Genomic DNA, 21,722 nt, shown 5'->3' on the forward strand with positions numbered 1-21,722 from the left:
AAAAAACTCTCAAAGTCAACTATTAATGACTGGATCATATTGTAATTTTAATTAAAAAATAAATATTTCTATTGATCAGATTAGTACTTGCTTCAAATTTTGTTCTGTGAGTTTTTCTTTAGTTGCCTTCTCTGTAAAATGAGATAAAAATGCCTGTCTTGAAGGATTTTTTCAATGACTAAAATGAGGTAGTACATATAATATGCCCAGTGTGGAGCCCAGCACACAATAATAGCTGCTTAATAAAGTTTAATTTCTTCCCTCTACACTCAAGTCACCATGAAGATTTGATTTATTTAATATGCTCAAAATAACTTTGGTTTATTTATGATAACCAAAATAAGGATTCTTAAATTCTTCCATCTCAAAATAGCCTGAGGATGAAAAAAAAATTTTTTTTAATCAGTATCTTCAGCATCACTAAACTTGTCATCACACATCTTTGCAGAATAGAAATATTGCTGCAGTTAACAGTACCTTACCCAATTGCTTTTGCCAAAGTCAAGAGTTATTTGATTCATTTAAAATGAATATCGATTGCTTACATGTTTGTGTATCTTCATTTAAAAGAAAAAAAAGGAAAGCAGACTCCTTCAGCTTGAGAACACTGGGAAAATATAAGTACCCATTTTTAAGACTTGGCCATATTCGTTATTTTACTCCTATTAATCACTTTTGCCTGGAATAACGTAGCTCTAAAAAAGGGGCATGTTTCTATCACATAACCATGAAAAGTGAAATGAAGAGAAGACAATTTCCTTTGTCTAGCATTATAAGACAGACCCAAGGAAAAGTCTGATCACAGGTATTTAAATTGACCTTGGCTTTAGTCATTTTTGAATAAGCAATTTTTCTCTTGGCCACAGAGCTTCTCTGTTAAATTATCTTTTCCTGGTTCTGCCTCACCCCAGGCAAATGAAGTTAGTTTCTATCCCGAAGGGTAATAATGCTTTTAAGCCTCTCCCTTTTGTTAAAAGAAGGGAGCATTTTCAGGCTGCTGAGAGGAAATTAGGCTATTTTTCATTTCTAAAATTTATAACTGGATTTATTGCTTTAGAATTGCATGATTATGTTAATTCCCTAAAGGTTGTCTTCTGAAGATTAGATTTCAGAATGGCCCACTTGAATGTCTTCTCAACCCATTACCAATGGGTTTGTACTTCATTCTGTACTTAGTTCAGTAAAGGTAAACAAAACAATACAAAATAAAGCAATCATATATTTTTTCCCCTCGAATTCTCGTTTACCCGTTCTAGTTCTCTTGGGTAAGCAACTTACCAAACATTCTCTAAAATGTGACCTTGGTAATACTAAAACTGTTCTCTTCTTTGAAGCTTTGCATCCTTTTTCAGTGTTGAAAGAATGAAAAAAATGTATTCGTTTGGCCTAAAGCCACGAGATAGTTCAAGCATAAGATTGAATCAAGCACATTTTTCCCCATAAGGACAAACTTGAGAATTTATTTTCAAAGGAAAAATATAAAGGATAAAAGTATTTGACTATCTAGTTACAAAATAAACATTACTAGAAATTTTTAAGAAGAACAAATGCCCTCAGGATTTCATCTCAAATGTATTAAATTCTTATTTTTACTTTAATTTTTCCTTGTAAAATCTCAACATGAAAAGAATGTGAACTACCGCACCTAGTAAAACTTATAATAACATCTTTTTCAAACTCTAAAGTCATTTTAAAATTATTAAAACTTAAGGATTAATTCTAAAAAAAAATTTTTTTAAGAATTAATTAAATTCTTATAGTGGTTCACAAGCAAAAAAGACTGAATACAACTGGGACAGACGATTTGTTTAATGCAGTGGTTCTCAAGCTATGTTCCGTGGAACACCTGTGTTCCACCTTCTGGGGGTGTTCATCCTGCCACAGAAACTGAACAGCGAGTGGGTCTTTTCCCACCTCATAATGAAATTATTATAATTTCATCAATTTTGTGTTTTTGACTCATAAATTCCTGATAACTGCTCTGCCTCTGTTTGGTGGCAAATTTCTAGCAATCAACAAAATGAATAAATAGGGAGTGAATCAGTATTAACAAAGATATTCAGAAACAGGGGATGATGCTTCGTTTAGTGCCTCTTAGAAACAGATAGATGCTCAGAGTGGTAGTGCTGTTGTTATAGAATCACATTTTCTGCTAGTAAAATTGTTCCTAATTCACCTTTGAAGTTAAAGAAATAGATAGACCTTTCTTGGTTATTTCATGAAAAGAACAAGTGTGAGCAATCCAGCATTTCAGAGTTGGTGACAATGTGTAAAATCTAGAAAGATTTATGCCAGGGAAAGTTGTGGTGTTAAACCTGCTGAAAGTAAAATTTCAAATTAAATAAATAGCTTGTATAAGTAGGAAACAAAGGAAGAGGGAGGTCTTTTTTTAAAAAAAAAAAAAGTTATTTAAGGCTAAACACATTTGTGTTGTTCTGTGTCAAAAAGTCATCTTCCTTGGACAGAAATACACTCTTAGAGTCAAAGTGAGCACTGTGTCTAAAAACTCCCACTTCTTTCCTCTAGAGCCTCTATCGCCAGGCCATGGAAGAAGCCAAGAAAGAAGGCTATGACTTAAGGAGTGATGCCATCCCCATTGTGGCTGCCAAGGCCTCCCGGGATATCGCCAGTGATGTAAGAGCTGGTCACATCCTTATATTTGTCAACAAGAGCCAGCCCCATGCATAGGGGGTCACATTCCTGGAACACAGCTGGAAGTCTCTGTAATTCTCACCCATCTTAACTGCCCTCATTGCACAGGCAAATAAATTGAGGCTTTGAGACAGTAGGTAACCTGCCCAAGATCACAGGTATCACAGGGACAAACTGGGATGTAGTTCCTTCGTTGCTCATCTTTTGGTCTTTGCTTAGTAAGACTGAGTGACTTGATCAAAGTTAAAAGGACATATGTTGAGCTACTCGTAAAACCTCAACAGCTCTCCTCACACTATACTCAGGGAAAGTGACAGGCTTAACTGAGTCCTTCCCCATGACTTGAAGACATAGGATAGCAAAAAAGTTAAATGTCTCTTTGTTATGGAGTCCACAAAAATCAATATTCCTTTACCCTAAAAATAAATACATCAGGTTCCTGGACAATTTAAATATGAATCCAAAAATAGCAAAATCATCCATTTTGGTAAGGTTTTCTTTTTAATTGTAATAAAAATACACAACAAAATTTACACTTTTTACCATTTTAAGTATACAATTCAGTACTGTTAAGTATATTCACACTGTTGTGCAATAGACGTCCAGAACTTTTTTGTCTTGCAGAACTGAAACACTGTGCTCATTGTGAAGAAAAACTGCCTATTTTTAAACTATCCTGTCCAGATTATTTGTGCAGAGGACATTATTTCTCAGAATGCCTTAGAAAAAGAAAATTAATGACTCATGTAAACACATCCCAAGATAAATATTCTCAGATGGGTCTACCCATAGGACCAACTTCTGAGAAACTGCTCATTCCTGTAATTGAGCTCATTCTTTCACTGTTCACTTTTTAATCACATTTTTGTGTGATGAAACATAACTTTCTTGCCTAATATAAAGGAATCAATGTGGGATTATTCTGTGAAGATGTGCGAATAAGTACCACATCCTCTTTTTTGGGAGAAAACATGCCCAGGTGTGTAGCATTACAGCAGTCTGTTTGAGAAAACTCCCCGGATGTCTTAAAGATTTCATAGGAAAGCATCACCACAGAGAAAGCAAGAGGGACCAGCTCTTGGAGAGTCCTCCTTATTTGCTGGGTTCTCTCTTTCAGTACAAATACAAAGAAGCCTATCGTAAGCAGTTGGGGCACCATATTGGTGCCCGAGCAGTTCATGATGATCCCAAGATGATGTGGTCCCTCCACGTTGCCAAAATGCAGAGTGACCGTGAGTACAAGAAAGATTTTGAAAAATACAAGACCAGGTTCAGCAGCCCAGTGGACATGCTTGGTATCGTTTTGGCCAAGAAATGTCAGACTTTGGTCAGTGATGTGGACTATAAGCATCCTCTGCACGAGTGGACCTGCCTGCCTGACCAGAATGACATCATCCATGCTCGGAAGGCTTATGACCTCCAGAGTGACGTGAGTATCCCTGAGGCCACGCTTGCATACTAGTGTCAATAATAAAAAGAATAATAATGACGCAGGTAGCATGCCCTATTGAGAGTAAAATAAAATCTATAATTAGGGTAACATCTAATATATCATCTCCACAGTACCACAGTACACACTTTATAGTTTGTGATTTTGAAGATGAAAATAAAGGCAAGAGTTTTTTTAAATTTCTCATCACAGGAAAAAAAGTGTAAGTAAATGTGCCGATGGATCCTAACTGGATTTACTGTGCTGATCGTTTCACAATATATACATACATTGAATCATTACGTTATATACCCGAAACTAGTTTGTGTCAATTATATCTCAAAAATGCAAATTAGGAGTTCCTGTCATGGCTCAGTGGTTAAGGAATCTGACTAGAAACCATGAAGTTGCAGGTTCGATCCCTGGCCTTGCTCAGTGGGTTAAGGATCTGGTGTTGCCGTGAGCTGTGGTGTAGGTCGCAGACGCGGCTCGGATCCTGAGTTGCTGTGGCTCTGGCGTAGGCCGGTGGCTACAGCTCTGATTAGACCCCTAGCCTGGGAACCTCCATATGCCGCGGGAGCGGCCCAAGAAATGGCAAAAAGACAAAAAAAAAAAAAATGCAAATTAAAGGTATGATTTGTGAGACTTAACTGCATGTTGAAACTCACTACCACAGTTGAATTTAACCTCTTTTGCCTCAAAAAAAGGCAAGATTTTTTTTGTGACTGCACTGCTTACTCAGCATTGGTCTAAATATGTGTTCTTTGGGGGAGCTTTTAGAACACATTTTCCAAGGCTGAAAAAAACTGCTCTTGAGTAAAAATCCTGTAATACCCACAAGGACAGGACTCTATCTTTTACCTAAAAAACAAAAAACTCTCATTGTTCCTAGTATAATCCTCCACACCAAAAAATTCTTAGGAAGAAAATGTACTCAGGATTCAATAATGCTTGTGAATGACTCTGCTGACAGCTTTACCTGTTCATTGGTGCTTTTGTGTTTCTCCAGTGTGACCCATTCTTTGACTCTGAATTGAAACACTAATTAATAAGTGTGATTCTTATTGGTTGATTTGCAGAATTTGTATAAGTCAGACCTTGAATGGATGAAAGGCATTGGCTGGATTCCACTTGGCTCCGTGGAAGTAGTTAAAGCTAAGAGGGCCGGAGAGATACTGAGTGATAATATCTACCGCCAGCGCCCAGACACACTGAAATTTACCAGCGTAACAGACTCTCCGGAGCTGGTGCTGGCAAAGAACAATGCCCTAAACATGAACAAGGTGGGTCCTCCCTCCTCTCCATCAGGTATAGGAATTTATCATAGAACGAAATAAGAATTCTCACATGTTACTACATTTAAAAGATTCCTATAGCATTTATGGTACCTTTTAAAATGATTTTTCCACTAAAAACTTACTTAGGAGTTCCTGTCGTGGCACAGTGGTTAACGAATCCGACTAGGAACCATGAGGTTGCGGGTTCGATCCCTGCCCTTGCTCAGTGGGTTAGCGATCCGGCGTTGCCGTGAGCTGTGGTGTAGGTTGCAGATGCGGCTCGGATCCCGCGTTGCTGTGGCTCTGGCGTAGGCCAGCGGCTACAGCTCCGATTCGACCCCTAGCCTGGGAACCTCCATATGCCATGGAAGCAGCCCAAAGAAATAGCAAAAAGACCAAAAAAAAAAAAAAAAAAAAAAAAAAAAAACTTAGTAATAGTTCAGCATATGAAGCTAATGTTAAGAATACCATGTGCTGTAATTATTTCACAATTACAGTTATTAAATACTATAACCCAATTACAATTTTCAGAACTGTTAAAGAATTTTAATAAGAAACAGTCAAAACTCTGAGTCAATGAAATAGCTAAATACTCTTGGAAATGGTAATTTATCTGCATGAAAGGTAAGAATTTATGCACCTTTAGTAACTTTCTTTCTAATCTTGTACAGAGAAGAGGGGACAGGCCCATAATCAAAAGAAAAATGTCTGTGACCTCCAGAATAGTTTTTCTCATCTTTTTTTTTTTTTTTTTTTTTTTTTTTTTTTTAAATAGCGCTTATATACGGAAGCCTGGGACAATGACAAGAAAACAATCCATGTCATGCCTGATACACCAGAAATTATGCTAGCCAAACTCAACCGGATAAACTACAGTGACGTGAGTGAACTAGCGATCTTATAATGAGAACGGCAAAACAAAATACCGTAACAATTTCCCTCGTGAAGTGTTTTGATTAATTTGTTATACATACTTCAAACCAACACTGTTGATAAGAGAGAGTTCTCCCTCAATTCAGTTTTGGGCTATGTGATGCGTCTACAAAATAGGCCAGCCTTTTAGCAACAAGATATCAGGGGACAGAAGGCTTATGGAAAAGTTTCCCAATAGAGGTTATTCTTAGAGCCTTCCGCTGAGGGTCAGTGTGGTTCTCAAGTCATTATTTATTCAACAACTATTTAGCAGGTAGGCACAGGGTTGGAACCCAGTAAGTTACCACACTATGTATCCTTTTGCTGCTTCATTGTCTTTTAGTTACAATTTAATGCTATTTGCAAGCATCTTCCTTGGCATCTCTTTCAGGGCCAACATTTTCATCAGGGTGATGATTCTAAAACCCTCGTCAACAGATCCATCATAATCTGTGATGATAATCCATTGCTAAATAGAAAAAATAAGGACAATGCATTGTTTTTCAAAAATCCAAATAAGCTCAATTTAAAAATACTGTACCTAGGAGTTGCCATTGTGGCTCAGCAGTTACGAACCTGACCAGTAACCATGAGGATGCAGGTTCAATCCCTGGCCTTGCTCAGTGGGTTAAGGATCTGGTGTTGCCGTGAGCTGTGGTGTACGTCGCAGACATGTCTTGAATCTGGAGCTGCTGTGGCTGTGGGATAGGCCGGCAGCTGTAGCTCTTATTTAACACTTAGCCTGGGAACTTCCATATGCCGCAAGTGTGGCCATAAAAACAAAAAACAAAACCCAAAACAAAAAAAAAGGGTGCCTTTTCCTTCTTCTTTGGCATCAAGATGGACTTTCTTTTATATTAAGACTGTGATAGTAAGTAGTTGGTGTTTTGGTTTTTTTTTTTTACATGTGCTTCTTAGCAAAACAAAATTTTAGCAACCAGATGCAGATCTCCCTGAGAAAACTTTTGAGGTTTACTAATCAATAAAATATCAACATTTAAACTAGATGCCTTAAAATTCTTGAGCACCTACGAAACAAAGTTTTCTAACCAACTCAAACTAATACTTTTCTTTGTAGATTTGTTTCTGTAGTTTAAATGAGGACAGAGAAAAATGAATAATAAACAGCTTCACTTTTTTTTTTTTTTAAGAAAGGAGTAATGATTGATTGATTCTCTTTTCCACAGAAACTCTATAGACTTGCTTTGGAAGAGTCCAAGAAGGAAGGCTGTGACTTGCGTGTGGATGCCATTCCAATCCAAGCAGCCAAAGCATCAAGAGAAATTGCTAGTGATGTAAGTTGATGTTTTTGGAAAAGACATTTCTTACTCAAGGAAGTTCACAGATGGCACCTTCTACAGCTTTTCTTGATAGCAATTAGTCTGCAAATCTCAGTTTCCTTTAATGATTCCCCCAAAGCTGCAGATGAAAACAAAGAACTCAGAAGATACTATGTCTATTATACATTCATCGGTCAAAGATAAAGTTATATTCTTTAAAAATAAGTATCTTTATAAACACTAAAATTGGGCTCATGTTTTGGACGCTCAGAAGTTGAGCAGCTGTTGACCCAGATGTTTGTAAAAAACGTTGTTGAAGACATCGATAGCACATGTTAAGTCAGCCAATATAAATGTTTCCTACCACTCCTAGCCATTTATTCTTGCATTATAACCAGATGTTAATTATGCATACAATTTAGAGTTTTGCTTAGTCCTTTGTTGACCTTTAGTGAGGTTCTCCTACCAAGATACCTGTAAGTGGTCATGAGAACAAGTAGAGAAGTAAGCAAAGCGTTTTTACGCAGCAATCACTTTCCTCTCCTCTCTAGTTCTTCCTGTCTCATGAGAAACATCTCCTGAGGGTGTCCAATGCCCCCATTCTGTACCAGGCTTCTTTTGACCCAAAGCTACACGTTCCTTCTTCTGGAAGGGTCGTAGGCCTGAGACCTATGCTTCATTCTCTCCATTTTTAATACCTTTTCAATATTTTAAGCTGGAGAAGCCCACACTATGATCATCTCATGGTAAAACAGAGCATAACGTGTTATTCCTGAATTTTGAAAGTAGGTAGTATTAACCCAAGGCATTGCTCTCTCCCATGGTTGAAAGTTCAATGACATTCACAGGCAAATAAGAGAGATATTTCCTGGTAAGACTTTCTAAATGTAGACCATACCCTTGACCGTGGACTTAATTATAAGTTCTAGTTACAAGGGGAATATTCTAAAATAGTCTTCATATGAGAAAATTTTTAGAAAAAAAATTCATATCTTTAAATTTTATAAGATGCTTTACTTTTACTTGTTAAACAAATGTAAACTAGGCAGTATAGTTTAGCAGAAGGGGAAAATATCAGTAATTAGAAGCTCTCCATCTAATCTCAGCCCTGCCACCAGCTTATGATGTGACCTTGGACAAATCACTTTAACCTCTGGAGGCTGTAGGTTTCTATTTTATAAAATGGAGTTGTTAATATTAAACTTTCTTCCTCACACTAGTGGTGGGGAAAATCAAAAGAAGTCATGTGTCTATGAAGCTCTGACATGTGATGTAAATGAGATGTCCTTAGCTCATATCTCCATTCTTTTTTTCAGTACAAGTACAAGGAAGCTTACCGTAAACAGCTCGGCCACCACATTGGAGCCCGGAACATCGAAGATGACCCCAAGATGATGTGGTCCATACATGCGGCCAAGATCCAGAGTGACCGGGAGTACAAGAAGGACTTTGAGAAGTGGAAGACCAGGTTCAGCAGCCCAGTGGACATGCTGGGTTTGGTGCAGGCCAAGAAGTGCCAGATCCTTGTAAGCGACATAGACTACAAGCATCCCCTCCACGAATGGATCTGTCTGCCGGACCAGAATGACATCATTCAGGCTCGGAAGGCCTATGACCTTCAGAGCGATGTGAGTAGGCTTAATACTTTTTAGTGAGAAGGGGTTCTAACTTCTTTTGTGCCGTGGAGTTTTTGTAATCTGGCAAAACCTTTGGACAACTTCTCAGGACAGTGTCATGAAATGCAGAGAGTTACAAACAGACACACACACACACACACACACTCACATACACATTGGTTTCAAAAGAAACCAATTGCCTCAAAATATGGCTATCAAAATATTAAACTAAGTGAGAGGAGGAGTCTGGGGGTCACATCTGCACACTGCTATATATAAAATAGATAAACAGCAAGGACATACTGGATAGCACAGGGAATTATATTCAATATCTCATAATAACCTAAAGTGGAAAAGAATCTGAAAAAGAAAAAAGATATATGTATATAACTGAATCACTCTTGTACACTTGAAAATAACACAACATTGTAAATCAACTATACTTCAATAAAAAATAATCAACATAAATTAAAATAGATTACAGGAGAAAAAATTAAACAATCTGTGATGTAGTAATATATACACTTTTTTATTGAAGTATAATACACTTTTTTATTGAAGTATAATTGATGTGCAATATGTCACAAGTATACAATATAGTGATTCACAATTTTTAAAGGTTGTAGGCTATTTATCATTATTATAAGATATTTGCTGTATTCCCTGCATTGTATAAATACCCTTGTAAACTAATTTTGTACGTAATAGTTTGTACTTTTTAATCCCTTGCCCCTATCTTGCCCGTCTTCCTTCCCTCTCTCCACTGTAACCACCAGTTTGTTCTCCTATGATTCTGCTTCTTTTTTGTTATATTCACTAGTTTGTTGTATTTTTTAGATAGCACATATAAGTGATAACATACAGTATTTGTCTTTTTCTGCCTTACTTATTTCACTTAACATAATGCCCTCCAAGTCCATCCATGTTGTTGCAAATGGCAACATTTCATTCTTTTTTATGGCTGAGTTATGTTCCATATCTCAACAGGAAATGCTTCTATATCTCAGCAATTGTATTAATGCTGCTATGAGCATTGGAGTGCATTTATCTTTTCAAATTCGTGTTTTGGGGTTTTTTTTAGATATCAGTATACCCATGATGAAATTTCCGGGTCATATGGTAGTTCTGTTTTTAGTTTTTTGAGAAACCCCCATACTGCTTTTCCTCAGTGGCTGCACCAATTAATAATCCCACCCACAGTATAGTAATATATATGCTTTTTACACTAAATAACAAGATCTAGCAATGGGTGTAAAACTAGTTTAATTTCAAAGAAGTGATGAGCATAAATATTCAAAATGTCTCCAATAACTATAATATGGTATGAAAATATTTATGATTACTATTGCTGACAAAATTCCACATAGTGTTAAATACCACTATCATCTGTTATCTATACTTATAACTGAAAGGAATGTTTATTTCAGTTAGAGGTTAATGAAAATAATGATACTGTGTTTTGGAGTTCCCTCAATGGCACAGTAAGTTAAGGATCTGTATGTCACAGCTGCAGCTCAGATTCAGTCCCTGGTCTGAGAACTTCCACATGCCATGGGTACACCCAAAAAAAGAAAAAAGGGAGTTCCTGTCATGGTGCCGGATCGTTAACCCACTGAACAAGGGCAGGGACCAAACCCGCAACCTCATGGTTCCTAGTCCGATTCGTTAACCACTGCGCCACGACGGGAACTCCTTTTTTTTTTTTTTAATCAGCCCTGACAAATAGTCACTTTTAAAAGGATGACAGAGTAGTGGCATTGTACCCAAAAAAAAAAAAAAAAAAAAAAAAAAAAAAAAAAAAAGAGTTCCCCAAGAAGCCATAAAGAAAAATTCTCCTTTAGCCAATTATTTAAATTCAAAGAAACATGAAAGCAGGTAAAAAATATCTTTTTTGACTTGAATTACGACTCAGGAAAGGGGACTTAAGGATAAGATAAATAAGAGTAAAAATATATATACTCTTTGGCTTAGAAGCGTGAGTATACAATCATGTAAAATACAACAGATAATGAAGAAACATTGTAAATCAATTATACTTTAATTTTTAAAAAAAGATCCCTTTTGTTGTCCCCAGAAAACAGATAATTCAGCATATAGTAGTGTTCATCCCTTCTTTACCCTGCACAATGGCTAGGAGGGCCCCTGCCCACTGAGATAAGAAAAAACTGAATTCTAACAGTGTATTATTCCCACACCACCAGGTGCAGGCAGTTAAATCAGAGAATAAACACTTTGTATCAGGAAGCAGGTAGGAATTTCCTTAAAATAGTTTTTTTATAAATGACATCACATGTTACTGGAGAGATTTCATGGGTCTTGAAAACAACAAACATTGACCATCTTTGGAGACAGTGTTAGAATAGCCACTCTACACCAAAGTAAGGCAGTCTTGTGTCTTCCCAGAAATGCACACAAGTAAAATTCAGAATTACACACCATCTCATTTAGCATATGCTAAAGCAAGATCAGATAGCAAGCTATAGAGGTAATTTCTACAAATACTGGATATGATTTCATTTTTCAGGCTATTTACAAGGCTGATCTTGAGTGGCTGCGAGGCATTGGATGGGTGCCCCTTGGCTCTGTGGAGGTTGAGAAGGTGAAGAGGGCTGGAGAAATCCTGAGTGAGAGGAAGTACCGCCAACCTGCAGACCAGCTCAAGTTCACATGCATTACAGATACCCCAGAGATTGTCCTGGCAAAGAATAATGCCCTGACCATGAGCAAGGTGAGTCTCCAGCTGTTGCCAGTTGCCTTGAGTTATACCTCCTACCAACTGGGCTCATAAATGAAGAAGTGCCCCGGCGGAGGTGGGGCGGGAACGTGCAGAGGAGGGTGCTGGCCTGATTCCCATGCAGGCCCTCAACAGAGTGTCTGCTTGAATCCCAGTTGGGCCTTCACGCTCCTCTCAACATTGTGTCCCCTCCTTCTCCGTGTGCGTGAGGAAGCCCAGCCTAGGACAATTTCTCAGGAATAATGCGCACACTTCTGAGCAGTGACCTGAGATATCCACAAATGCAGTATTTTCCTCGGCAAATTCCCCTTGGCAGAGCAGACTCAAGCCATCAATAACCATTTATCCATCACATGAAAAATAGTATGCCATTATGCGTTTTGTTCTGAAGTCTGGGAAACTGTGTGTGTAGCAGTGTCAGCAAACAATTCAAATTAGTTGCTTCCAAAACCTTCGGTTGTGGAAATCCACTTTGGAAAGTGAGCTGCTCTTATTGCTTTCAGTTTTATTACGCTAGATGGCTGCTTACTTCTTTCCTCCAGAGTTCTATCCATCTGCTTATTGAGTAGGCTAATTTCCTTATCCAATCAGTAGGCTTTTAATATGTACATTTGAGATTGGATTGAACTTTTCAGAATTCTCCCACACCTACCTCTAAGTCTTCCAAATATTTGGGCGGTAAGATTGAGTGCTCAGTATAGGACACGAAATTGGCTCTTAGATAACAAACCCCAGAATTTGGGGTATTAAGACTCTAGAAATTTTGTTCTATACCACACCCATCAACAGCAGCCACAGAAAATTTGATAAGTCCCAACTGTGACTCAGGTACTTTACATATGTTATAGTTAATCTCCATAATATACTCAATAAAGTAATATACCAATTTCATATCAACTAAAAAAAAAGCAAAATATACAGTTTTTAAAAATACTTAATAAGAAAGATATGATTATCCCCCCAAAAAAAATGAGGAGTGTGAGGCTTTTATGTACCTTCCTTTAGATCACACGGCTTGGCAGTTCCCATTGTGGCTCAGTGGCTAGTGAACCTGACTAGTATCCATGAGGATGCAGGTTCAGTCCCTGCCCTTGCTCAGTGGATTAAGGATCTGGCTTTGCCGTGAGCTATGGTGTAGGTCACAGATGGGGCTTGGATCTGGCATTGCTGTGGCTGTGGCGTAGGCCAGTGGCTACAGCTCTGATTCAACCCCTAGGCTGGGAACCTCCATATGCCGTGGGTGTAGCCCTTAAAAAAAAAGACCACACAGCTTGGAATAGTGAAGTTGGGTTTGACCTTGGGATAGACTCTGAAGTCTAGGTATTTCTATACTACCACAGTTCTATAGCCAAGCTCCATCCTTGAAGGTTCTGTGAATAAGGCTGAAATTCCCTAGATGAAAAGAATTAGTAATTGAGACCATTATGTTGCTTTACCTTGGCTATGAAATCATTATATGGCTGTTCAAATATTGCCATGATTTACTCTCCCATGACTCTTTTGCTTCCCTCACCTCCAAATAACCTTAAAAAGGCTGTTTTATAGTTAAATGAATTAAATTTGATAATAACTGTAGTATACTGGCTTTAACAAAGAGTTTTACCTCACCTCCCCCATAGCATTTGTATACGGAAGCCTGGGATACTGACAAAACCTCCATCCATGTGATGCCAGACACCCCAGAAATCTTGCTGGCCAAGAGCAATTCCGCCAACATCAGCCAAGTAAGAGATTTCCTGATTATTCTTTGAGCCTTTAATTTAGAAGTAGTTAAAATACTTATTCCATCTTGCCGCCTTCCTTACTGGAATTGGCCTATTAGCTTTCTATAACACCTTTCTTTGTCTGCTGTGTGTTATCCTCCAATCTAGAAACTTTACACCAAGGGATGGGATGAATCAAAGATGAAGGACTATGACCTGAAAGCTGATGCTATTTCCATCAAAAGCGCCAAGGCCTCCAGGGACATCGCCAGTGATGTAAGTGCCCCCCACCTACCCTCCTTGGTCTCGCCTTGATGAACAACCACTGTGCAGCTGGTGGATCACACTTTATAATTTCCACACGTGCTCCTCTAGCCCTGCTGCCCACCTTCAAAGACCCCTCCGTTTGTTGTCTCAGAGAAGGAAAACACATTTTGAAATTGGCATTAGAGTTGTTGCAGAAAAAGTTTTAAGCAATGCAAGTCTACAATTACACTGTAGTTACACTTATGATAGTACAAAATGTTCGTTTGTAATTCTTCAGAGATGTCACAATGCTGCAGTATGATATCCTTGTCCATTTGCTTGTGGGTTTTCATGTTGTCCGTAATTATCTGCATATGTGTGGTCTTAAAACCGGGCTTCTAGAAGTTGCTGTTGTGGCTCAAGAATAATGAACCCACCTAGAATCCATGAGAACGCAGGTTTGATCCCTGGCCTGGCTCAGTGGGTCAAGGATCTGGCATTGCCATGAGCTGCGGTGTAGGTCACAGATGCAGCTTGGATCCCACATTGCTGTGGCTGCAGCATAGGCCGGTAGTTGCAGCTCCGATTCGACCCCTAGCCTGGGAACTTTCATATGCTGCAGGTACGGCCCTAAAAAACAAACAAACAAACAAAAAACTGGCTATCTAACTTTCTATTTCTGGTGTTTCAGTACAAATACAAGGAAGCATATGAGAAACAGAAAGGCCACCACATTGGAGCCCAGAGTGTTGAAGATGACCCCAAGATTATGTGTGCCATCCACGCAGGGAAGATTCAAAGTGAAAGGGAGTACAAGAAGGATTTCCAGAAGTGGAAGACCAAATTCACCAGCCCGGTGGACATGCTAGGCATCTTGTTGGCCAAGAAGTGCCAGACTCTGGTCAGTGACATTGATTATCGAAATTACCTGCATCACTGGACATGCTTACCCGATCAGAATGACATTATTCAAGCAAGGAAGGCCTACGAACTGCAGAGTGACGTACGTACTGTGAACTTTGGGAACGTAGAATGGGACAACACAGGTTTATTAATTGTCCAGTCAGTGCCTCTGTGGACAGACCCCTGGGTTTCTCACTGCACAACCTCAGGGGGGCACCATTCACATTGTTAAAACAAAACCCATACTTATGAGTTATGGGACTCAGAGAACATAGATGAAGAACTCAAATTAGGTTATGTCCTTTATTCCCTAGCCTAGATTCCAGACTGTTTTCTTCCTGTCCTTTGTACTGCCTGGCAGTGAAAATGTATTTCAGACAAACACAAATTATCTGCTTGTTTTAAAAATAACTGCCACTGTTATACTATATCCAAAACACTAAAAAATTATTTCCTTGGGTCTATTATAGGATGAAAATGGAATCAGATTTGACAAAATATCTTAAAATTTTTTTCAGTCATGTAATTGTTTGAAATATTAAATAATTGTCATGAAGTTCAGCATTATTACTATTTTACTCCTAGTCACAGCTAGCATAGAAAAGTACACTTTTACAAATGACTCTGTCATGGATATTGAAGCCCCCAACTCAGTTAAAATCTCAGGTCATACTTTTTTTGAAACTACCAGCTCCTGTGCTTATGAGCCCCTCAACCCCACAAACTTCCTTTTCAGTTAAGGGATGCTATTCTAGCACTTGGAACAATATTTCTGTCTAACATCTCTGTAGAATGTGTACAAAACAGACCTGGAGTGGCTGCGTGGCATCGGCTGGATGCCTGAAGGCTCTGTAGAAATGAACAGGGTGAAGAATGCTCAAGACCTGGTGAATGAAAGACGCTACAGGACACGCCCAGAAGCCTTGAAATTCACTTCCGTCGTCGACACGCCAGAGGTTGTCCTGGCAAAGGCCAATTCTCTGCAGATGAGTGAGGTAAGAACCATCCTGCCACCAGGGTTTCTTCTTTTCAGAAGATGCCACCCAAACTGAGCAAGTGGATTGTTTCTCTTCAAAGTCTTAAAGTGATGGGAACGACTCTAAGAATCCTTTAGCTAGTTTAGTGAAGGCACATGCAAAGGAGAACTCTGACCAATGCCAGCGGGCCTTTCCCCTGCTTACATGCAGACTTGGAAGCACTAAAATGAAAAATGTCACTCTGTCGCAGTTCAGGAAAGCAAATATTTATTCTACAACCCATGGCTATGAAATGGTATACCACTGTGTTAGTCAGGTACTCCAGAGAAACAGAGCTAAAAGGGTGTATATGAGAGAGGGATTTATTTTATGGCATAGATTCACAGGATAGCAGAGACTGGCCAGTCCAAAGTTTGGAGGGTAGGCCAGCAGGCTGGAGATCCGGGAAGGAGCTGCAATTCAAGCCCAAGGCCATCTGCTAGCAGAATACCTGATGCTCAGGGGAGGTCAGTCTTTTTTCTCTTAGATGTCATCTAATTGGAATAAGCCTACCCCCATTACAGAGTGTAATCTACTTTACCCAAAGTCTACAGATATAAATGTTAATCTGGTCTAAAAAAATACCTTCACAGAAACATCTAGAATAATGTTTGAATGAACACCTGGCTACCATATCCTAGCCAAGCTGATACACCGTTGCACACATATATCAAAACGTTTTTCCAGGTTAAATAGTTGCTAAGGCTTAGTGTTTCAGATATCCATCTCCATGGCTATATTAAAATAATACTTTCCTTCTCTCCACAGAAACTATATCAAGAAGCCTGGAATAAAGATAAAACAAACATAAGCCTTCCTTCTGACACGCCACTCATACTGCAGGCCCACATCAATGCCATGCAAATCAGCAATGTAAGAGGCATACATATGAAGCATATATGTCTTTATGGGACATCATCTGTCAGGTTATGGGTTGTGTTATAATGGACAAACTGCCTACCTTAGAAATGTTTCTGGCTTTTGGTGCTAGATATTTTCTCTTCAGCTACCATTCCCAATGCAATGTGGATGGGAATTCCCTTTCAAACATTAGTTTAGATACATGACTGAGTCCCTGGACTGCAAGAGTTGGGATGCCTAGATTTACTGGTTGTCGTCCTTTCAACCTTGAAATCATTGTCCTATATCCAGTGTCCACAGGTCAGCTTCATTGTATATTAACTGAGAATAATGAATCCCCTAGTTGGGTGACTCTTACATTAGAAAGTATAAGAGGTAATAGTCTCTATTGTCTTTATAGGTTTTTGTTTGACCCAGAACTTTCTCGTTTGACATTTCAGGGCCATAAGAAAAGCTAAAACTTCTAATTATAAGTGCAGGATGAGTATGATATCTGTGTCACTTCCCTTTAGCAGAGACCTCTGAAAAATCAAAAGGCAGCATTCGGAAAAATCTTATCAGGACTTAGATGTACATGACCTTGATGAAGTTTCTCCAGGTTCACAATTGATTCTTAGTTCCATTGTTCTGTGTAGGGGGAGATTTTCACATTGTACTATGTTGTGATGAATGCAAATATTCAAACATCAGTCAATTTAGATGTTTAGCTTTACATTTTTAATCAGAAGTATCCAGCACTCCACAAAGTAAATACACAATAACCAAAAGAAGAACTCAGGGAGTTCCTGCCATGGCTTAGCAGTAACGAACCCAACTAGTATCCACGAGGACACAGGTTCAGTTCCTGGCCTTGATCAGTGGTGTAGGTCACAGACGTGACTCTGATCCTGCTTTGCTGTGGCTGTGGCATAGGCTGGCAGCTGCAGCTCCAATTTGACCCCCTTGCCTGGGAACTTCCATATGTCTTGGGTGTGGCCCTAAAAAGACAAAACAAAAACAAAAACAAAAACAAAACCTCAGAAGCAACTCCTTTTTTCTTATGCTGCCTTCATTTACATTATTCTTTATGCTGTGCATTATGATGACTTTACGTCCACCAATTTTTAGTTCTTGTAAACAAACCTGTGTTTTTCCTGCAATAGAAACTCTACCAGAAAGACTGGGATGAGGCCAAGCAGAAAGGCTATGACTTGAGAGCAGATGCCATTGAAATCAAGCATGCCAAAGCCTCCAGAGAAATTGCCAGTGAGGTACGGCTCCTTCTCTTTTCTTGTGGGTTTTTTCCTCTATCCAACAATAGGTAGAGTGTTTTTCAAGAATTCTGATTTTGTTCTGTTTTGTTTTTAATCTCTGCAAACAGTTGCATTTTGTCTTGTGCTAAATGCTTTATTTAAAAACATTAAAATGGGTGAGAAAAAGAATGTATATATATGTATATGTGTGTGTGACTGGGTAACTTGGCTCTACAGTAGAAATTGACAGAACACTGTAAACCAACTATAATGGAAAAAATCAAAATCATTAAAAATAAATAAAAACATTGAAATGGGATGAAAAACACTAAGGTAAACATAGATGAGGTATATGTGCAGATAACTTTCACGTTGTTTCTAAGTAGAAATAAAATATCATGAAATGTCTTTAGAAATTTTTTGGGAAAATTCAGGAACCAATACAATGTAATTCTATCTCCCAAATCTTTATGATATTCTCCATAAATATAAATCACAGATTCAAGACTGAAAGCATTTTTTGCATACAAGATTTTATACTGGAAGCATATTATAATGCTCTGAGTAACCCTTTGAAGTTCATTTAAGAGCAATTTTAAAACTCACCAGCAGTTAAAATAATTAACCTGCCAAGGTCACCCAGCTTCAAATCTTTAAATCACCTTTGTTCATTTTCCTCAAATTCTTCTGTATTTTTTTTTTTTATTTCATGTATCTGTCTCCTCCTTCCTGTTCCTGGTTTTTTTGTCTAAAAGCATAGCTAATCCACAATATCTGCCTTATTCCTGGTTCTCTCTGCCTCCCGTTTGTCTACACTTTCCTCTATTATACAAATAGAGGAAAGAAACAGAAACTATCTTACTCTGGTCCCAAGGCACTTAGAACAAGTATGGGACAAGATGGAAACTCTTGTGCATAGGTTTTTTGTTGTCATTTCCTGATTTGAACCATCAATCTTGCTTGCTTTCCATTCCTGAGACATGCACCTTCTTTGTCTGTCTCCAAAGCCACACATACGACTTTTTCCTACCTGAAGTACTTTGAGCACTCCTGGGAACCATCCGACCTAATTTCCGCTTGCCAGGCAACTGGGGACCATGGTTACACCCACTGTGCCTTATTTTTCCCACTTGAAATATCTGACAATACTAATATCCACCTCATAGAGGTGTTGTGGGAATTAAATGAGGTTATAATAGCCACTATTCAACTATCTTTAACTAAAAAAATTCAGCGATTTCATATAAATCAACCTAATAAATTTGAAGCACTCGCAACAGTGTCTTCTATACAGTGATTGCTCAGTAAATGTTATTTTCTTTATTACTCTTGATCACCATACTATTTCCCTCCTGATTTGCTCATTCCCTCTATGAAACCATCTAAAATAGCCCTAATTTCCTTAAAGTGAGCTACTAGTGACAGCCAATGTTGAGCCAATTTACATTAAGGCTAAAAAAATATTCTGAAAACATTTAATGCAAAGTCTTCTTCATGCATTATTTTCTTCTGTCTCTTTATCTGATTTTACACAACTTTAGTACAAATACAAAGAAGGTTACCGGAAGCAACTGGGCCACCATGTGGGTTTCCGCACCCTGCAAGATGACCCTAAATTGGTATGGTCTATACACGCTGCCAAGATCCAGAGTGAGAGAGAATACAAGAAAGCTTATGAGAAGTCCAAAGGAATTCACAACACACCATTGGACATGATGTCCATTGTTCAGGCCAAGAAATGCCAGGTCCTGGTTAGCGACATTGATTATCGCAATTACCTGCACCAGTGGACGTGTCTTCCAGATCAGAACGACGTGATCCAGGCTAAGAAAGCCTATGAGCTGCAGAGCGATGTGCGTACCCTGTCTTGGACTCCTGGGGAGATGTGGTTCTGTGTGTTTAATCAGTGTGTTCCCTAAGGATGTCATTTAAACAGTAATCTTAATAGAATCGAACATACTCTGTATTTCTGCAGAGTTTTTAGGAACATTTTTTATCTTATAGAGGATTCCTTCTTGTGTGGCAAGGAATCCTCATCAAGGTGAAAATCACTCTCATTTTATGTAATTAGGCAGAAAAGTTCAATCCCAGTTGTCCTGATAATCAGCTATCTAAATGTCACAAAGAGATGTAAGCATAAGGAAATATTAAATGTCAAGATTATCTGACACATATAGAAGAAAATATATATGTATATTTTATAGTAATACATTCAGAGAGAAAGAGAAGAGGTGCGTACAAATATAGATATGTATTTTTTTCCTCTCTACATATGCATGTAAGGACTTTTTCTCCCAAATTTCTACAGATGTTATTCCCTTACTGCATAAAAAGCATATTTCTTCCAAATTCCTACCGATGTTATTCCCATAAAAGGCATTTTTCAAGTAGTGAACACACAGAAGCTCAACTCAGTTTTGCATAAAAACGAAATTATGTGCCATTGCTGTCTGTCATTCCATAAGTGCCACTTGTCAGCCCTGCTCCAGTTCCTGTAGGATACTGTGCGCTTCCCCCAGAGATGTGTGCCAGAGATTTAATACCCAAATATTACCATATAACATTAATCTTGGGAGTTCCCGTCATGGTTCAGGAGTTAATGAACCCAGCTAGTATCCATGAGGATGAAGGTTCGATCCCTGGCCTTGCTCAGTGGGTTAAGGATCTGGCGTTGCCATGAGCTCTGGTGTAGGTCATAGACGTGGCTCGGATCTGGCGTTGCTGTGGCTGTGGCATTGGCTGGCAGCTGCAGCTCTGATTCGACCCCTAGCCTGAGAACCTCGATATACTGTGGGTGTGGCCCTAAAAAGACAAAAACAAAACAAAACAAACAAACAAACAAACAAACAAAAAAATTGATCCTTGAGGTCATGGGACTGGCCCTCAGCTGATTTAAGTAAAAGTGAGTTAAGTGTGGTTTGTTGGCATCATAGGCACATTTGACGCTTCTGTACTCTCCTTCTTGTAGAATGTCTACAAGTCAGACCTGGAGTGGCTGAAGGGTATTGGATGGTTGCCAGAGGGTTCCGTGGAAGTGATGAGAGTGAAGAATGCCCAGAAGCTCCTGAATGAAAGGTTGTATCGCATAAGGCCTGAGGCCCTCAAATTCACCAGCATAGTTGATACCCCTGAAGTCATCCTGGCAAAGATCAACTCTGTACAGATCAGCGAGGTAAGTCAGTTGATGACCTGTTCAGACAATTTGAGGTCTAGTAAGAACCATAACTGTGAACTTTGCTGACACCAGGGTTAGAATCTTGAACATGCATGTAACCAGGTAGAATTTCATTTAGCCAATTAACAGCATCCGCATTTCATTGGCTTAGATAATTCTTTGGTCACTGTAAGTGTGGCAGGCATCTTCATGTTCCATAGACTCTGATGTACACTTTGAACACATTTTGAGGTCCACCAGTTAACACCATGATCACAAAACTGCCACCTTTGGAGTTCCTGTTGTGGCTCAGCAGAAACGAATCTGACTGGTATCCATGAGGCCGAAGGTTTGATCCCTGGCCTCGCTCATTGCCATGAACTGTGTTGTAGGTCGCAGATACAGCCCAGATCTGGAAGTTTCTGTGGCCATGGTGTAGGCCGGCAGCAGTAGCTCCAATTTGACTCCTAGCCTGGGAACCTCCATATGCCCAGGGTGCAACCCTAAAAAGACCAAAAAAAAAAAAAAAAAAAAAAAAAAAAAAAACCCACCTTTTTCTTGCTATTCAACCATGAAGTAAGTTGAAAAGTCCAGAAGTAGCCCCAGTATTAGACATTATGATAGTTATTTAGTCCAAGTAAGCCAGAACTTGATTAGCAATGTGAATTATCACAGTTACCTGCAATGCAGGCTTACCTGCCAGATAA

At 38.8% G+C, this 21,722-nt stretch overlaps 1 protein-coding gene across 1 annotated transcript in view; it reads left to right on the forward strand.

The window, feature by feature from the left end:
- Positions 1-21,722, forward strand: part of NEB (nebulin) — a 219,945-nt gene that overhangs the window by 104,533 nt on the left and 93,690 nt on the right. The window contains 15 exon segments of the mRNA XM_021075466.1: positions 2,527-2,634; positions 3,770-4,081; positions 5,161-5,364; positions 6,134-6,238; positions 7,458-7,565; positions 8,867-9,178; positions 11,691-11,894; positions 13,520-13,624; positions 13,772-13,879; positions 14,541-14,852; positions 15,544-15,747; positions 16,537-16,641; positions 17,772-17,879; positions 19,403-19,714; positions 20,830-21,033. Coding sequence (XP_020931125.1) covers positions 2,527-2,634; positions 3,770-4,081; positions 5,161-5,364; positions 6,134-6,238; positions 7,458-7,565; positions 8,867-9,178; positions 11,691-11,894; positions 13,520-13,624; positions 13,772-13,879; positions 14,541-14,852; positions 15,544-15,747; positions 16,537-16,641; positions 17,772-17,879; positions 19,403-19,714; positions 20,830-21,033 — 2,811 coding nt within the window.

The sequence above is a fragment of the Sus scrofa genome, chromosome 15, assembly GCF_000003025.6.
Source record: "Sus scrofa isolate TJ Tabasco breed Duroc chromosome 15, Sscrofa11.1, whole genome shotgun sequence".
Lineage (NCBI taxonomy): Eukaryota > Metazoa > Chordata > Mammalia > Artiodactyla > Suidae > Sus > Sus scrofa.